This window comes from Chrysemys picta, chromosome 21 (assembly GCF_011386835.1).
Source record: "Chrysemys picta bellii isolate R12L10 chromosome 21, ASM1138683v2, whole genome shotgun sequence".
Taxonomy (NCBI): domain Eukaryota; kingdom Metazoa; phylum Chordata; order Testudines; family Emydidae; genus Chrysemys; species Chrysemys picta.
The window spans coordinates 20349224-20368656 of NC_088811.1; the positions used below are offsets into that span (position 1 = coordinate 20349224).

Genomic DNA, 19433 nt, shown 5'->3' on the forward strand with positions numbered 1-19433 from the left:
CAAGAGGAGAAAATAATAGATCTCACGAAGGTGAGGAGGAAAGCCAGGGCCACACAGCTAGGGCCCATCACAGAAAATTAGTAAAGCAGGACGTCCAAAGATTACAACAGGGCTCCCGTGACATCTGAGTGTGTCTCTCTCATGCCATAGGGTAGATGGTGCTGTGCAATGGAGACTAAACCGTACCAGAGACAGACCAGTGTCCCTGCCAGGAATGCTAACTCTGAAAGGCAGCCATGCAGAAGAGCTAGCAATGACCAGAGACAAGGGTCTGCAGCATTTCCTTTTTAAACCCCTATTTTCAGATATTCAGAGCTTTCTGAATTTTTAATTTTTCAGGCTGAGATTTTCCAAGTGGGGGTCTCTTCCAAAATATTGGGGGGGTTATTTTTATTTTTGGAAAGTGAGGGAGGAGGAGAATTTTCAGCAAAACCAGTTTATTTTTGTGTATATGGAAAGTAAAAAAAATCCACTTTCTCCATTATAAAAAAACAATCTGATTTTTTTTTCAAAACTTGCTCCAGCTGCAATTTGGCAGCTCCTCACCCTCACTAAGGAGAAGCGACTGTGAGTGATAACTGATTTTTATGTGACTGAGTCATCATGAGCCTATGAAAATCTCACCCAGAGCCTGTGCAGTACATCTGGAAAGAGATTTTCTAACTAAGTTTGTATGGCTTACAGCAAAGTGAAGCTGCACAGTGCATGCCTAATTTAGTTGCATAGTGAAAAAACCAGTGAATGGAAGCAGTGAATGAGGCAGGGCTCCCCAGGTTGGAAACAAAATACTGGGTGAGATTCATAAATATGCTTTGCACTCTTCCAGCAACCCAAAGCAGAAAGAACACCGGATTATCTGACTGCTCCAGTGAATCAGTGGGAGATACTAGACTGCATTTTTGAGGGTAACCCTGATTTTCCTCTCATTTACATTAGTGTAAATAACATTGATGTAACTACACAGTGAGGAATCAGGCTTGGTACCATAATGCATATGCACTTCGGGGCAGAGTTAAGGCTATCTGTGCAACCTAACTTTATTATTATTTGCCGCTACTGAGTGCTTACAGACTAGATCCTGCAAACAGACCCATGTGGACAGAGCTCAGCACCACATACAGTCCCACTTACTTCTATAGGATTCTAGGTGGACACATGGCTGCACCTGGATGACATGAACTGCAGGATTGGGCCTTAGTTTGCAACGTCTGCATAGTTTTTTGGATGGAATGTTTATAGAATAGTATTCAAATCAAAGGGGGGAGGTAGGAAAGATTTGCTTGCCTCTGCGTGAGTTTATCCCCATCTCTGTATGGATCTGATCCAACGCTAACTAAAGCCAAGAGGAGCCTTTCCACTGATTTCAATGGGCTTTGGATTAGACCCCGTATTGTTAATCCAACTCAGAGATCACTTTATTAATTGTTATTATTATTAATATTGCTGGAGCACCTAGGAACCCCAGTCATGGACCAGCACCCCAGTGTGCTAGGTGCTGTACAAACACAGAACAAGAAGACAGTCCCTGCCCCAAAGGGCCCACAATCTAAGTAGCGGACAAGAGTTACCAAGTGGGTACAGACAGAACGGCAGACGCAGGAGTACAAGGAAACAACGGGGAAATATTCTGAATTTCAGAAATAAGATTTCAAAGATGATGTTCAGATCTGCATAGTAACATATTCATTGTGTTTCTCGTAATGATTGAAATGCACTTCAAATTCTTCCGAAAACCTCACAAGTGACCAAAACTAGCAAACTGTGTATCTGAGTACTAAGACATTAGCTCCCAGTGCATGCTTTTTAGTCTGAACTTCTGCAGACTACAACTGATGAATGCAGATTTGATACCAATGCAATGTAGGTTGTATATTTACCTTTTTCTCTGCATCAGTAGCCCTAGATTTCTCCAGTGCAAGTTTCTCCTGCAGACTGCTCTGCAGTTTACTACTCTGGGAGTGCTTCAGCAGCTCTAGTTCAAGTTCTTTGACCTTCTGCTGACTGTGCTCCCATTGCACTGTGAGAGAGGAGCACATTTTGGTTGAGTCGGTTAACTTCAACTGGACTTGTCTCAGTTCAGCTTTGACCTGAGTTTGACAAGGAAAGAAAAGTACAGAATTGAGCACTGACTTCCATGTGCTTCAAGCAAAACGGACTGATGGGGGGGGAGGGAAAGTGAGGCAGGGTTACCGCGTAAAGCTGAAATCGCACATGTTAAATGCGCGTAAGATGCGACAGATAAACAAACGCAGAATGTTTTGTGCTGAGTCAGCACCAATGCCAGCTGCTCCCAGGATCATCAGGAGAGTTGGGTTTTTTGTATGCTTTAAAAAATGTCCTTGAAAAATCAATGAAGAAATACTGGACTCGGGAAGATATTTCAATTAATGCAACTGTCGTTAGAGCCGACATCCAGGTGGAGGAATGCGAACGTGTAAGTCTAGGGTGAGATTTTCCCATTGCTCACAAGATTCAGCTCTACAGCTCTATTGGGACAGTCACTGATTTTCACATGTTTCCAGGACTCCTGCGCTGGGATCCCATGAATGTGGATCTAAGATGGCAATTCTCAAAGAAGAAATCCCAACTTCTAGTTCCAGGGCTGACCTTTACTCCCCCTGTGGCCTGAGACTTAACCTCTCTGCCTCAGGTTCCCCCTCTGACAAGTGGAGAGAATAGCTACGTAACTTCCTCCCAGGGGAGTTGCGAGGATGAATCAGTGAGCGTTTGACTAGCACATGGAAGAGGTAAAGCTACATCTATTACAGAGCTGGATCTGGTGCAGGCCACCAACTCCTCTATCACTGTCCAGCTCTGAAGTAATTACTGAGCACCCACCAGTCCTCCTCATTTGGGACTTCCTCAGATGATACAGGCTGGATGCTAATTGGGATGCTACAGACTTTGGGCTAAATTCTGTCTCCTTTATGTTAAGACAACTTGATGCCACTCTGGCAATGGAAAAGAGGCCCTAATAATTTACTACCATTTTAAGTTACTGCCAATGCAGTGTAAAGGGCCTTTGCATTCATGAGAATCTGAGCCATGAGAAACTGAGCAAAACTTGCATCTCACCTTTTGTCTCTGAAAGAGCTGGGAATGAAACTCCCACATGTCCCCAAACTGGTGGAAACGCCCCTGGGCTCATGGGTGCTATAGCACACATGGTGTATGTACCCTGGTGGCTCTTTTCATGCTGTGGCACACACCGTGCACGTACCTTGGTGTTTTCTTGCTGCAGCAAGATATTATGCTTCTTTAAGTCCAAGTTTTTCTCCCTTTCATATCTCAGCTCTTTCTCAGCCGAGCTGCACAAATTCTGAACTCTGTGGAAATCCTGTCGCAATTGTTGCATTTCCTCCTGATGCTGCTGCAGGAGTCTCTCTCCAGACAAATACTGCATTAATAAGGAAACAGAGGCGTGTGAGGAGGGTGAAAATTAGCATGAAAGAAAGATTCTTGGTTGAAAAAAGTCTTGATTAAAAGGGGAGGTGAAGGCAGCAATAAAAAATTTAAAAACTAATACATAGCAAATGTAAAAACAGGGAAGCTGCTAGCAATGAGTACTAATCAACAGTTAGGAAATGCAGACAATTGATAAGGGAAGCAAAAGGTATCAATGAAAATTCTCTGGCCAGTCGAATTCAGGAAAATAAAAAGGGATTCTTTAAATATTTCAGGCATAAACAAAATTCTTGCAAAGGTATAGGTCCGATACTAGACAAGGATGGTAAAATTATCAACCATGATGCAGAAAATGCCAAAGTGTTCAATAAATATTTCTGCTCATAGATTCCAGGGCCGGAAGGGACAACTGTGATAATCTAGCCTGACTTCCTGTTCTGTATTCAGAAAGGACATATTCACATCTTATAGTGATAATGAAATACTTGCTATTCCATCAGTAACAAGGGAGGATGTTAAACAACAATTATTAAATATTTTTAAATCTGCGGTACTGGATATTAAGGGAATTCAGCAAGGAGCATTCTGAACCATTAATGTTGATTTTTTAACAAGTCTTGGTGCATGGGGGGAGTTCCAGAGACCAAAAAAAAGCTAACATTGTGCCAATATTTGAAAAGGTTAAATAGGATGACCTAGGTAACTAAAGGCCAGTTAGCAATCCTTGTCAAAATCATGGAAAGACTGATATGGGATGCAATCAGAAAAGAATTAAAAGATGGTAGCTTAATTAATGCCAGTCAACAGATAAGTTATACTGACAGACCTGGACTGCTTGGTAAGGTGGACTCATTTGAACAACATGCATTTGAATACAGACTAATGCAGATCATACATTAAAGAACAAAGAATGTAGGTCACACTTATAAGACTAACAGGAGTACTTGTGGCACCTTAGAGACTAACAAATTTATTAGAGCATAAGCTTTCGTGGACTACAGCCCACTTCTTCGGATGCATATAGAATGGAACATATATTGAGGAGATATATATACACACATACAGAGAGCATAAACAGGTGGGAGTTGTGTTACCAACTCTGAGAGGCCAATTAATTAAGAGAAAAAAAAAACTTTTGAAGTGATAATCAAGCTAGCCCAGTACAGACAGTTTGATAAGAAGTGTGAGAATACTTACAAGGGGAGATAGATTCAATGTTTGTAATGGCTCAGCCATTCCCAGTCCTTATTCAAACCGGAGTTTTATTCAAACCTCTCCAGCGCATCATCAGAGATCTACAACCTATCCTGAAAGATGATCCTTTACTCTCACAGATCTTGGGAGACAGACCTGTCCTCGCTTACAGACAACCCCCCAACCTACAGCAAATACTCACCAGCAACCACACATCACTGAACAAAACCACTAACCCAGGAACCTATCCTTGTAACAAACCCCGATGCCAACTCTGTCCACATATCTATTCAAGTGACATCATCATAGGACCTAATCACATCAGCCATACCATCAGGGGCTCGTTCACCTGCACATCTACCAATGTGATATATGCCATCATGTGCCAGCAATGCCCCTCTGCCATGTACATTGGCCAAACCGGACAGTCTCTACGCAAAAGAATTAATGGACACAAATCTGACATCAGGAATCAAAATACTCAAAAACCAGTGGGAGAACACTTTAACCTGTCTGGTCATTCAGTGACAGACCTGCGGGTGGCTATATTACAACAGAAAAACTTCAAAAACAGACTCCAACGAGAGACTGCTGAGCTAGAATTGATATTCAAACTAGACACAATCAACTCCGGTTTGAATAAGGACTGGGAATGGCTGAGCCATTACAAACATTGAATCTATCTCCCCTTGTAAGTATTCTCACACTTCTTATCAAACTGTCTGTACTGGGCTAGCTTGATTATCACTTCAAAAGTTTTTTTTTTTCTCTTAATTAATTGGCCTCTCAGAGTTGGTAAGACAACTCCCACCTGTTTATGCTCTCTGTATGTGTGTATATATATCTCCTCAATATATGTTCCATTCTATATGCATCCGAAGAAGTGGGCTGTAGTCCACGAAAGCTTATGCTCTAATAAATTTGTTAGTCTCTAAGGTGCCACAAGTACTCCTGTTCTTCTTTTTGCGGATACAGACTAACACGGCTGCTATTCTGAAACTTATAAGACTGTACCCTGTAAAGCCATGACTCTGAAAATGACTTTGGGGACATAGCAAAAACCAACTGAACATGAGCTCCCACTGTGATGCTGCAGCTAAAAGGGTGAACACAATCCTCAGATGCAAAAGCAGGGGACTAGCAAGTAGGAGAAGGGTATTACTTCTGTGCACTGCATTAGTGAGACTGTGACGTTACACCCCATATTCTTTATGGAAATATGCTTATGATATGGATATGACATAATAGATATATTTTATGCAAGATGGGTCTGGTAAGGTATTGTTGGAAAGGTTATAATTTACTGAATGTGAATATCCAATTTGGATGCCTGTATCATTTCTGTATCTAAAGTTAGGAATATTACATATAGGAATATATGTAATAATTACAACTGTTGGGAAACACCCACTAGAAAACAAGCCATCAGCCTTGATGGGCCATTAGGAAGAAACAATAAGACTTTGAAGATACTCATCTCTCTCCTTCCTAAGAGGTGTCCTGGGATGTTGCTGTGACACTACTAGGTCAAGTGGTCATGTCACCTGGTACTAAACACCATCTTGGACTTCCAGTAATTTTCCACTAAAAGGAGGGGGAAGTCAAGACTGGGAAACAAAAGATTCCCACCTTATGTAAATTTTATTTAAGGCTAGGGAGTAAGTTCATCTTGGTTCACTCTTCACTGAATCCCCACCCAGGATGACTGCTGGAAACACCTAAGGGCAGGTCTTCACTAGCAATGTTAAAGAAGCTGCGACAGCAGTGCTTTAACGTGGCTGTGTAGTTGCGGTATCAGAGCTGGGAGAGAGGTCTCCCAGCGCTATAAAAAACCCCACCTCCATGAGGGGAGTAGCTCCCAGTGCTGGTGCACTGTCCACACTGCCACTTTCCAGCACTTAAACTTGCAGCGCTCGGGGGGTGTTTTTTCACACCCCTGAGCAAGAAAGTTGCAGCGCTGTAAAGTGGCAGTGTAGACAAGGCCTAAGGAACAAGGACAAAGGAACGTGGGAGGAGTACTGAACCCAGGCTGGAAAAGGGATCTGGTCTGTGAATAAGATACCTGAAGATTTAAGCTGCAAGCAGGGTAGCTAACCTTCAAGAATTTCTGCAACCTGCCCAAAATCAACATTTAGAGCAAGAAATTACTTCTGGAAACCAGTCTCTTTAAGATCTTAAGCTTGGTATGTGTGTTTTGTTTTATTTGCTTAGTAATCTGCTTTGTTCTGTTTGCTGTCCCTTATAATCACTTAACATTTACCTTTTATAGCTAATAAACTTATTTCTTGTTTACAACATAACCCAGTTTGTGCAATTCATATCTGGGGAGAGGGGCAAGAAGCTGGGCGTATCTCTCTCCACAATGAGACAGAGGGTGAATTTTTATGAGCTCGCGCTGTGCAGACTTTTCTATACAGCGCAAGACAATCTTGTTTTGGGTTTACTCCCCAGAGGGGGTGTGCACGTGAGTGCTGGGCAATTTCCTAGCTGAGTCTTCTCACAGAGAGCTGCCTGCAGACTCTGTGATTCTACGGCTGGGGCGTCCCTGCCTGTGTGTGCTGCCAGAGGCCGGAGAGCCTGATTCAGCAAAGCAGGGAGAGGGAGCCCAGGCTAGTGGAGCAGGCGGGCTCAGTGAAACCCCAGATCAGGTGGCATCCCAGATGTGGGGGCGGAAGGGTCCAACCTGTCACAGAGACTATTACTGGATACTGTGTCCCCACCTCAATAAGGCTTTTGTAAATTTGAAAAGGGTTCAGAGAAGAGCTACAGGAATAATTTGAGATCTGAAAAACCTGTCTTAATAGTGAGAAACTAAAGAAGCTTGTTCTAGTGAATTTATCCAAGAGAAGGTTAAGCGATGACTTGATCACTACCTGCAAACACCTATATGATGAAAAGATTTCTGATAGCAGATGGCTCTTTAATCTACCAGAAAAATGTATAACAAGATCCAGTGTTTGAAAGCTGAAGCTAGACAAATTTAGACAAGAGAAAAGGCACAAACTTTTAACAGTCAGGGTTACTAACCACTGGAACTATTTACCTAGGGATGAAGTAGATTCTCCATCACTTGAAGTGTTTAACACATGACTGGTTTTCTTTCTAAACGATATGCTCTAGCGCAAACAAGAGTTATGGCTTAATGTAGAAATTATTGTCTATGTCCTGGGGTAAGTGGGAGGCCAGACCAGATGATCATAATGGTTCCTTCTGGCTTTAAATTTATTAATCTATGAAGCTTCATATAGGAAGATGGGAAAGTGAAATTGGTTAATCACTTGTTTTTTTATATATATCTTTTACCCAGGTAAATGAATCACTTCTCCACAGCATGCAATGATGTTGCAGTGACTTGTTGGCTGATAAAAACTATTTCACCGTTCAAGTCCACTTTTTATCCAGCTTATGCTCCTACACTGGTTAAGCCACTCGAAATGGAGGAGTGGCACTTACTGTAAGAGGCTCTCATACCTGTTTAATGCTCATGTTTAATGCTGTGTTACATTCAGAGCTCTGGGGGTTAAGCGGCTGGTTCTCTTGGCTCGTCTCAGATTTAATGCTTACAGCCTCTTCTATCTTGCTGTGAAATTGTTCCCTTGTAGCCAGGATGTCTTGTCTTAGCTGGGCATTTTCTTCCAGTAACAGTTGTTTTTCTTCATTGCTCCCCTTCACTTCCTTTTCTAACTCCTTGGTTTTCTTGTTGCTCTCTAATAGCTTGGTACTTGAGGTAAAAATAGTAAAAAAAACAAACAAACTTCAGTCAAATTACTCACGATGGGCGAAATTCACCATTGTAAAGGATCAGCAATACGCCTAGGCACAACTGACGCTCTTAAGTGGCTCACCGGCCTTGTGCTAATAGTTCTACATAGGGTGACTTTCACCCAGAGACTCGCACTGGAAAAACTAAATCTGACACAATTCACTCCTTTAGTTATGTTGGTGCAAGTCTGTGTATGGAGACTCTTATTTCTGTTTCAGAGGGTCCACACGCAGAACTTGTACTTACTACAAAAAGGTGTGAATTACACCCAATTTCAAAGCAAGCTTGCATAAGCTGCAAAAGGAACCAAAATAAAAGTGTTCCAAAAGGGCCAGAGCAATCTCTCGTTTACCCAGGTGTGAATCTGGAGTAACGACACTGAAATCAAGCAGTTACTCCAGATTTACACTAGTGTGACAGAGACGACTCGGGCTCAGCAAAGCCTGCAATGCAAGACAGTTGAATATTTGAGCCGGCATAGGAGAAAAAAAGGCATCTGCCCATCTCTCATTCATGCACTTTACAAGAACAAGCGCTAAGATTTTCAAAAAACGGAACATTTCTAGGTTAGTCACTGAAGAGAAAATGCAGAAAACACAGAGCGCGCTGTTACGATTTACCATAATTGCTCTCTCTCCCCTCCCAGGATTTGGATCTGTTCTTCCAATATTCTTGCTTTAGTCATAAGCTCTTCATAAGTCGTTTCACTTGTTGTAAAGTTTTCATCTATTTTCTGTTTCACTACAAGCTGGTTTAACTGTTCACATTCCTGTGAGAGCTCCGACACCTGCAAAGTCAGAATTGTAAATGTCATAAGACTGATTTTCTATGGTCTCATGGAAATCTTTCATGGGGTATAAGAAAATCTAGTGCAGGGGTCTCAAACACGCGGCCCGCAGAGTTATTTCCTGCGGCCCGCCATAGGCGCCGACTCCTCCGGCAGTCAAGCTCCCCTCCTCCCCCCACCCCAGCGCGCCGCATCCCCGCTCCTCCGCCTACCTCCCAGTGCTTCCCGCTGCCAAACAGCTGTTTGGCGGAGTTTAGGACTTTCCAGGAGGGAGGTGGGAGAAGCGGGGATTTGGGGAAGAGGTTGGAATAGGGGCAGGGAGGGGGCAGAATTGGGGTGGGGACTTTGGGGAAGGGGTTGGAATGGGGGCGGGGAAGGGGTGGAGTAGGGGCGGGGCCACGTGTTTGAGACTGTTAGTTAGGGGCACGGGGCACCATCCCCCATTGCCCAGGGGTCTCTCTGTTAGGGGTGCTGGGCACCCAGGGGTCCCCCCCATTGCCCAGGGGTCTCTGTGTTAGGGGTGCTGGGCACCCAGGGGTCATACCCCATTCCCAGGGGTCTCTCTGTTAGGGGTGTTGGACACCCAGAGGTCCCCTCCCATTGCCCAGGGGTCTCTCCATTGGGACACTGGACAGTGTCTGTGACGAAGTGGAAATTTTCTGTAACATTTTTATAATTCCTAGGCGAGCCTCAGTTTCCCTCTCGACTTTGGGCTGTGACTGGCTCAGGGAAAGGGTTACGCAGTGCAGGAGAGAGTCGGCGGGAAATGGTCCGCAGGCCACGTGTTTGAGACCCCTGGTGTAGATCATCATCAGTGTTACTGACCACATAAGGAATAGTTACAGGTGTTTATATTTTATTAAAACCCCTCTTTGCATGATAGTTTTTTAAAAGTTAATACATTGACTTTTAATAGCATACTATATTACTCTTCATTTTTTAAATTTTTGACTATACTTTTGTATCGTTGTATGAAAAGGTTTTAGTGATGCGGCCCTCGGGCCAAAGTACTAGTCCTCACGTGGCCCTTGTGGTGATTTGCGTTTGAGATCCCTGGTCTAGTGACTCCAGCTAAAGAAAACTTGTAAATCTGCAATATAAAGTCTAAATTAGCCTAGTGCCCGATATTTCTTCAATATTTTGCAATACCGTGCAGGGAAAATCAATGAGCAGTTTACACTTATATCAAGGGAAGCTCTGCCATAAAATCACATTTGGATTTGTACCCTTATTGCTCATCTACAGCTCTAGGTATATTACAAACTTTAAAATACAAAGTAAAGTAATAAAACATCTGCTGATCCACACACTATCTAACAGACTGCAACATACCACAGAATAATATCTGTCTCCCAGCCAATCCCCTGAGCATGATTGCCACCTCTTTCCTAACTACCAGTCATCCCAAGTGCACAGAGAACACAGATGGACATCCCAGCATTCCCAGAGCATTAACAAATCCAGGTTTCAGAGTAGCAGCCGTGTTAGTCTGTATCCGCAAAAAGAAGAACAGGAGTACTTGTGGCACCTTAGAGACTAACAAATTTATTAGAGCATAAGCTTTCGTGGACTACAGCCCACTTCTTCGGATGCATATAGTATATAGTATATGCATCCGAAGAAGTGGGCTGTAGTCCACGAAAGCTTATGCTCTAATAAATTTGTTAGTCTCTAAGGTGCCACAAGTACTCCTGTTCTTCTTTTAACAAATCCAGGCTCTCGACACGTTGGTGCACCACAGGAGTCTTATTACAATGGTGCATCATAGGAGATGTAGTCCAGCCAGGGAACCCTGTCCACAGACGAGAATAGGGGATTGAGGCATGCAAACTACAACTCCCATGAGGCACTGCAGCGGCACAGATGGACACAGATTAGTGCTGAACTGACCCGAAACAAAACATTCTGATTCAGTTTGACAAATTGAAATGTTTCAAATTTGGGTCAACTGGACCTGCAGCAAAATATTTTGTTTCAATTTCCCCCAGGGAAAATCAACAAATGATGGTAAAATTGAAATGTAGTTCACTAGGAAGGTCTCTCACGGAGATAGAAGCTTTACAGTTTCACTGTGAACTAATGAAATGACACTGGGCAATAACAGAGCCAGCACTTGAGACCATGAAAGAAGATGCAAAGCTAATAGTGGGGAAGGAGTTGGAGGTGAAGGCCTCAGAGAACATAAAGGTGCTTAGGAACACAGGAACTGCCGGACTGGATCAGACCCATTGTCCATCTAACCCAGGCTCCTGTCTTTCACAGGGGCCAGACTCAGATGCTTCAGAGGAAGGTGTAAAACACCTGCTAATTCCCAGTAGTTAGAGATTGGTTTAAATCCTGAAGCATGAAATTTAATATCTCTTCCCAAATTTGTTGGCATTAACTACAATAACTGAATATTCTTGTCAAGTATCAGGGGGTAGCCGTGTACGTCTGTATCTACGAAAACAACAAGGAGTCTGGTGGCACCTTAAAGACTAACAGATTTATTTGGGCATAAGCTTTCGTGGGTAAAAAACTCAGAAGAAGTGAGGTTTTTACCCACGAAAGCTTATGCCCAAATAAATCTGTTAGTCTTTAAGGTGCCACCAGACTCCTTGAATATTCTTGTTATCCATGTAATGTCCTGTCCCTTTTTGAGAAGTGCAAATTGTCAGATTTGGTCAGTGTCAGTCAATGGAACACTGAAAGACTCCTGATCTCATGAAATCCTCACCTTTGTTTCCAATGAAGTATTTTCGTGCTGTAGTTTCTCATGGGTTACATTAAGGAAATCTCTTTCTTCTGCCGCACCTCGGAGATTCTGGAGCTCATTATAAAGACTCACGAGCTCCGACTTTGAATTATGTAATTCCTGGTTAAAAAGAAAAAGGAGTTGGTGAAAGAAGCATATCACTAATTCTAGGCACAGATTAAACGAGAGTCATTTCTCCATTTAGATATTTAATAGTCTCTTGTATTTAAAGAAAAAGAAAGTTCCAAAGATTGTGAATAGGGCTTTGCATGTTGCTGGTTAACAACACCTCATTTACTTAGTTTTCCTTTGATTTACAGGAAAAAAGATATTGCCCCAACCATCAGGTGCCCATCCTGTGCTCTGACAAAGATTTAAATGAACAGTCTGAAATCATTACCCAGATATAGGTTACACTCTTCATTCCATCCAAAGCTAAACCCTCATGCTCTGACAGTGAATAAGATGCTAGGGTTCTGCGGTCAGAGGGTTGGGTTTTTTCATATTGAAGCAGGTTCTCCTGGGTATTTGGGTGGCCTGTTCTATGATGCGATCTACTTCTCTGGTCGAGTGTCCACTTTTCACCATGCCCCCCCCCCCACCTCTCCTCTTCCCCCTGAAGCCCCATACCCCGGACAGGCCAGAAGCGTATCCCAGCCAGGGAGTACGAGCAGCTGTGGGAAGCGGCAGACCCTGCACCCAGGGCCGGCTTTAGGAAGTGCGGGGCCCGATTCGAACAGTTTTGACGGGGCCCCGGCAGGGATGACTGAAAAAAAAAAAACACTTAAAAAAACATGTGGGGCTTGTACTCACCGGGCGGCACTCGTAGTCTTCGGCGGTTTGTCCTTCACTCGCTCCGGGTCTTTGGTGGCACTGAAGGACCTGCTGCCGAAGTGCTGCCGAAGACCCAGAGCGAGTGAAGGACCCGCCGCTGAAGTGCCGCCGAAGACCCGGAGTGCTGCCGGGTGAGTAAAAATTAAAAAGGAGCCTCTAGCCAGGGAAGGGATTCTCGGCCACTTGCCCCCACCCCGGCGGCCCTGCCACTGGGCGCGGGGCCCTCTTAGGCGCGGGGCCCGATTCGGGGAAATTGGTGGAATTGGCCTAAAGCCGGCCCTGCCTGCACCTGCCCGTGATGGGGGGGCCCAAGAGTAGTCCCCAGCCCATGTTCCTGCTCCTTGGGTTCCCAGCCCTGGGCAGAGGGAGGGTCTGTAGCTCCCCACAACTGCTGGAAGGCTCTTATCATAGCCCGGCTGTGGCTCCAAGGCCCCGTCCCCCCAGCTGGAACTGGGTCAGGGTAAGAGCTGCACGAACATCTGTGGGGAGCCCTCCCCCCCAGGCAGCTAGAGGGGCCTGGGCTCCCCGGACCCACTCTGGCTTGGCCGGGGGCAGGGCCTTGGGGGGAAGAGGAGGGGCAGGGGTGGGGCCACAAAGGGGGTGGGGGCCCTGGTCTCCCCCCTTTTGGGAAGACTCCACCGCCCCGGTTTGGGAGGGTACTGAATCTGTGAAGGTAAGTGTGGTGATCCATGGATCTCTTGTATATAGTGGTCTGTAGGGTTTCATTGTTGAAACTGACTGTGGTGTCCCAGATGTTGATGCTGGTTTGAGAGTGTTCTAGAGAAAATTTGATGGACAGGTGGTGATTGTTGAAGTTGTGGTGGAAATCTCTGAGGGAGTTTAGGTTGCTTGTCCAGAGTAGGGTTACCATATTCAAACATTTAAAAAAGAGGACACTCCACGGGGCCCCGCCCCCAGCCCTGCCCCAGCCCCGCCCCAACCCCACCCCTTCTCCGCCCCCATTCCAACCCCTTCCCCAAAGTCTCTGCCCCAACTCTGCCCCCTCCTCTGAGCACCCTGCATTCCCTCTCCTCCCTCCCGCTCTGATCTTGGTTGGGGGTTGCTAAGTGCTTCCCTGCTCCCCACTCGCTCTGCAGCCTCTATGCCCTTGCCTGCCCTGCTCCTCCTTGCCCTGCAGCCTCTGCACCCCCCCGCCCCTGCAGCCTCTGTGCCCCCTGCTGCCCACTCGCCCTGCAGCCTCTGCACCCCCCCCTGCAGCCTCTGTGCCCCCTGCTGCCCACTCGCCCTGCAGCCTCTGCACCCCCCCGCCCCTGCAGCCTCTGTGCCCCTGCTCCCCACTCGCCCTGCAGCCTCTGCACCCCCCGCCCCTGCAGCCTCTGTGCCCCCTGCTCCCCACTGCCCTGCAGCCTCTGCGCCCCCCTGCCCCTGCAGCCTCTGTGCCCCCTGCTCCCCACTCGCCCTGCAGCCTCTGCAGCCCCCCGCCCTGCAGCCTCTACACACACCCCCGCCGCCGCCTGCCCTGCTCCCCCCACTCACCGGGCAGAGGAAGAAATGCAGGCTCCACGTGGAATCAAACACTTCTGCCTGCTCTGTGGGGGAGGAGGAAGCGGGGGAGGGGGAGGGACTCTGGCTGCTAGAGGCCCTAGTGGCTGCGAGCGGCTTTCAATCAGGCCAGGCATCCAATCAGCTGCGCCGCACTCTGCAGGAGAGGAAATCCCGGACATTTCTACTTCATTAGAAATCCCCACCGGACGGCCATTTAAGGCTGAAAAAGCCGGACATGTCCGGGGAAACCCGGACGGATGGTAACCCTAGTCCAGAGGATGAAAATATCACTGATGTACTTCAGGTGGATCATTGGTTTCGTGGTGCATTTGTCCAGAAAATTCTTCCTCAAGATGGCGCAAGAAGAGGGCCCATGTTAGTGAGATGGACAAGCTTACACAGAGCTCTTCTTCAGGTCACTGTGGAAGCTCAAAAGCTTGTATCTCTCACCAACAGAAATTGATCCAATAAAAGATATTACCTCACCCTCCTTGTCTCTCTGATATCCTGGGACTGACATGGTTATATCAACTCTGCATACAACCATGAAGAGGCTGGTATTTTGGGGAATCATCCTAGTACCCATGGCTGTTCCCATGATTTGAACAAAGTGTTTATTGTTGAATGTAAAATTGTTATGGGTGTACACAGAAAAAAAACAAAACCCTCCAACTACATACCCCTAGTTATGACCTACCACTCCATGCTGGAACTCATATGGGGTATCATTAAACAGCTACAACCCCTGTTCGATGTGCTCCACATCCTGAAAGAAATCTTTCCCAAACCCCCTCTTCTGGCCTTCAAACAACCCCCAAACCTCACCAAGATCATCAGCAGAAGCAAGCTCCCCACAGACCAGTGCCCACCAACTCAAAGCAGCACCAGACCCTGCCAGAACAACAGATCAAAACCAGAAGACATCTCCCCTGCTGTGATGATCAATACCCCCCACAACACACTGCTCAAGATCCAGGGGTCTGACACATGCCTGTCACAACATGTGGTGAACCTCATCCCGGGCACTAAATGCCCGAACCACAACGATGTGGGTGAAACCAGACAATCACTACACTCTCGAATGAACTCACACAGGAAAATGATAAAAGACCAAAATGCCATATCCAGAGGTGAAAGAGCCAGTACGCCGTGCCGGACCGCACCGGCTTCCGCGGTGGGGATTTAAAGGGCTCGGAGCTCCCAGGCGCTGTGGGGAGCCCAGAGCCCTTTGAATCCCGCCCGCAGCTCCAGTGGTTGGGCTGAGGCCGGGATTTAAAGGGCCTGGAGCTCCGCAGCGGCCGGAGCCCCGGACCCTTTAATTTGTCCCTGAGCCCTGGGGGCTCCCAGCCACCTCTGCAGCTGGGAGCCCCGGGTTGATTTAAAGGTCCTGGGGCTCCCAGCCACAGCCGGTGCCCCAGGGCCTTTAAATCTTGAGAGGCCCCGCCTCTTCCGGATGAGGCCACGCCCCCCTCCGGACTCCGGCAGTACCAGTAAGTCCTGTAAGTTACTTTCATCCCTGGCCATATCGCACGTGGGCACTTTTCACAAACCGATCACTTCATATCTGACCTCTCAGTCGTCATCCTCAACGAAAACCTGCACCACACAATCAAAAGATGAACCTGGGAGCTCAAATTCATAACTTTGCTAGACACTACAAATCATGGTCTTAATAAAGACACTGGATTTGTGGCTCATTACAACAATCTGTAACCTACTATCCACACCCCTCCACACAGCTTGTTTTGCAAAGGTGTTAACTGGCCACTTCAGCTTGAATGGTCTCTGATTTACAGTACGTGTTAACTACTTATGCTAACCAATCTGTCCCACCTTGTGTTTAGCTGTGAGGCTGGGAGCACTTTTCCCAGACCTGAAGAAGGGCTCTGGGTAGCTCCAAAGCTTGTCTCTCTCACCAACAGAAGTTAGTCCAATAAAAGATATTCCCTCCTCCCTCTCCCCCGTCTCTAATATCCTGGGACCAACACGGCTACAACAACTCTGCAAACTACTAAAGCCAGCTCTACACTACAGACTTATATCGGTGTAAATACGTCGCTCAGGTCAGGGCTGTGAATAATCCACACCCCCGAGTAACACAGTTATACTGACCTAACCCCTGGTATAGACAACACTGTGACAGTGGGACAGCTTCGCCTGTTGATGTTGCTACCGCCTCTTGCAGAGGTGGATTAACTACGCTGACAGGAGAAGCTCTCCCATCGGTGTAGGAGCATGTGCACTTAAGCGCTGCAGCTTTGCCGATGCTGCGTTTTAAATGTAAACCTGCCTTAAGTAAGTTACCCTGGAGGTTGAACTGGAGCGGATCTTTAGCGAGACATGCAATCTCCATGTAAAGTCTCCAAGAGATGAGTTTACACAGCCCTTGGGAAGCTGTTCCAATAGTTAGTTACCCTCCTTGTTAAAAAGTTGTCTTACCTCCAGTTTGAATCTTTCTGACTTCAACTTCCAACCACTAGAGCTTGCCTGCTAAATTAAAGAGTCCCCTACTATCTTTTCTCCCCATGTAGGTATCTACTGACCACGACCAAGGTTATGTCTACACTACAGCCCATGTTAGCATAACTTACGTCACTCAGGGGTGTGAATAAACCACCCCGCTGAGCAAGGGAAGTTAAACCGATATAAGTGCTCGTGCACACAGTGCTATGTCAGCGGGAGAGCTTCTCCCAGTGATACAGCTTCTGCCGCTTGTGGAGCTGGGTTGTTTATGCCAACGGGAGAGCTCTCTCCCATCAGCACAGAGCGTCTTCACCAGATGTGCTGCAGCGGCGCAGCTATATCTGTACAGCTGCAGTGCTGGACATACAGACGTGGCCCAAGACACCTCTTCACTTCCTCTTCAATACGATAAATAGACTGAACTGTCTCTTATCATTCTTATAACTCTTCACTAAACCCTCTTCCAATCTGTCAACGTCCTGCTTAGAGTGTGGACACACAACTGGATTTAGTATTCTAGTAATGGTCTCCCCAATGCCACATACAGAGGTAAAACCAACTCCTTTCGGATACCTGACAGCGCGGTTCAACGTATTCAGAAATGATCTGGAGAAGGAGGTAAATAGGGAAGTACCAAAGTTGCAGATGATACAAAATTACTCAAGATAGTTAAGTCTGAGCTGACTGCAAAGAGTTACAAAGGGATCTCACAAAACTGGGTGACTGGGCAACAAAATGGCAAAAGAAATTCAGTGTTGATAAATGCAAAGTGATGCATTTGGAAAACATAATCCCAACGCTACGTACAAAATGACAGGGTCTAAATTAGCTGTTACCACTTAACAGGGGCGTGCGCAAGGGGGGGAAGCAGGGGCATGCCCCCCCAATAATCTGCAGGGGATGCAAAACTCCTCTGGCTCGGGGTCCCCGGCAAGGGGTGCAGAACTCCTCTGGCTCGGGGTCCCCGGCAGGGGATGCAGAACTCCTCTGGCTCGGGGTCCCCGGCAAGGGGCGCAGAACTCCTCCTGCACTTCTCCATCAAGTGCTCTCCCCACTGCAGCTCAGGAGCAGGAATTCTGCGCCCATTGCCGGGACCCCTGCGCTGGAGGAGTTTGCTCTTCTCCCCACAGAGGAGTTTTGCGCCCCTCACCGGTGCCCCCCCCCAAATCGGTGACATTTAAATTCCTGCACATGCTGGGACGCTCTGTACCTCGGGGGAACACCCAAGAGCTCCATGTTCATCCTGATAATATGATTGTGTGGTGTCCAATGCAAAGTTTGTAATGTCGGGTGTCTTCAGAAGGCTCGTGATGCACTGAGCATGGCTGTTATAGTGATGTTATAGTAATGTTGTAGGTTGTAATTTCATGTATATAGTTATGAGGCTCAAAATGTGTCCTCGTGGCTTAAAACAAGCCCAGACAAAACTCTCCAGGAACAGAGGGGCAGTTCACACCTCATCAGGACAGGTATGGGACAAACCCACCCCAGCCTCACAGGAACAAAAGATGCTAGCCTAGGCAGCAAAAAAATAATCTGTTAGACTCCCGAGGGAGTCACCCCCTTTCCCTTGGTCAGTTTGGGACTACGATGAGGTAATGCTCACCTGACTCTGAAAGGGAGGGGGGCAAAGCCAAGAGGGAAGAAAGGACATGATAAAAGGGAGAGACATTTGCCATGAATCATAGAATATCAGGGTTGGAAGGGACCTCAGGAGGTCATCTAGTCCAACCCCCTGCTCAAAGCAGGACCAATTCCCAACTAAATCATCCCAGCCAGGGCTTTGTCAAGCCGGGCCTTAAAAACCTCTAAGGAAGGAGATTCCACCACCTCCCTAGGTAACCCATTCCAGTGCTTCACCACCCTCCTAGTGAAAAAGGTTTTCCTAATATCCAACCTAAACCTCCCCCACTGCAACATTACTCCTTGTTCTGTCATCTGGTACCACTGAGAACAGTCTAGATCCATCCTCTTTGGAACCCCCTTTCAGGTAGTTGAAAGCAGCTATCAAATCCCGCCTCATTCTTCTCTTCTGCAGACTAAACAATCCCAGTTCCCTCAGCCTCTCCTCATAACTCATGTGCTCCAGCCCCCTAATCATTTTTGTTGCCCTCCGCTGGACTCTTTCCAATTTTTCCACATCCTTCTTGTAGTGTGGGGCCCAAAACTGGACACAGTACTCCAGATGAGGCCTCACCAATGTCGAATAGAGGGGAATGATCACGTCCCTCGATCTGCTTGCAATGCCCCTACTTATACAGCCCAAAATGTCATTAGCCTTCTTGGCATGCTCTTCCTCTCTCTTCCACCTCCATCTACAGACACCACGACCACCAAGTGACTGAAGCGCTGATCAAAGGGGAGAGCCTGGCTGAAGGGCAACCAGCCAGCCTGTGGTGAGAAGCATCTAAGTTTGTAAGGGCATTGGAAGTGTTAAAATCAGCCTAGATTGCATTTTGCTTTTATTTCATTTGATCAAATCTGACTTGTTGTGCTTTGACGTATAATCACTTAGAATCTATCTTTATAGTTAATAAATCTGTTTGTTTGTTCTGCCTGAAGCAGTGCGTTTGGTTTGAAGCATGTCAGAGGCTCCCCTGGGGATAACAAGCCTGGTGCATATCAATTTCTTTGTTAAATTGACCAACTCATATAAGCTTGCAGCGTCCAGCGGGTATAACTGGACACTGCAAGACGGAGGTTCCTAGGGCTGTGTCTGGGACCGGAGTTACTGGCTAGTGTCATTC

At 46.6% G+C, this 19433-nt stretch overlaps 1 protein-coding gene across 2 annotated transcripts in view; it reads right to left on the bottom strand.

Annotated features, from left to right (window-relative positions):
• Positions 1–19433, bottom strand: part of CCDC30 (coiled-coil domain containing 30) — a 127634-nt gene that overhangs the window by 21366 nt on the left and 86835 nt on the right. For both annotated transcript variants that reach the window (XM_065575188.1, XM_065575189.1), the window contains 5 exons: positions 11866–12003; positions 8983–9149; positions 8071–8320; positions 3221–3397; positions 1878–2087 (listed from right to left, as the gene is read on the bottom strand). In XM_065575188.1, the coding sequence (XP_065431260.1) occupies positions 1878–2087; positions 3221–3397; positions 8071–8320; positions 8983–9149; positions 11866–12003 (942 nt within the window). The remainder of the gene's footprint in view (positions 1–1877; positions 2088–3220; positions 3398–8070; positions 8321–8982; positions 9150–11865; positions 12004–19433) is intronic.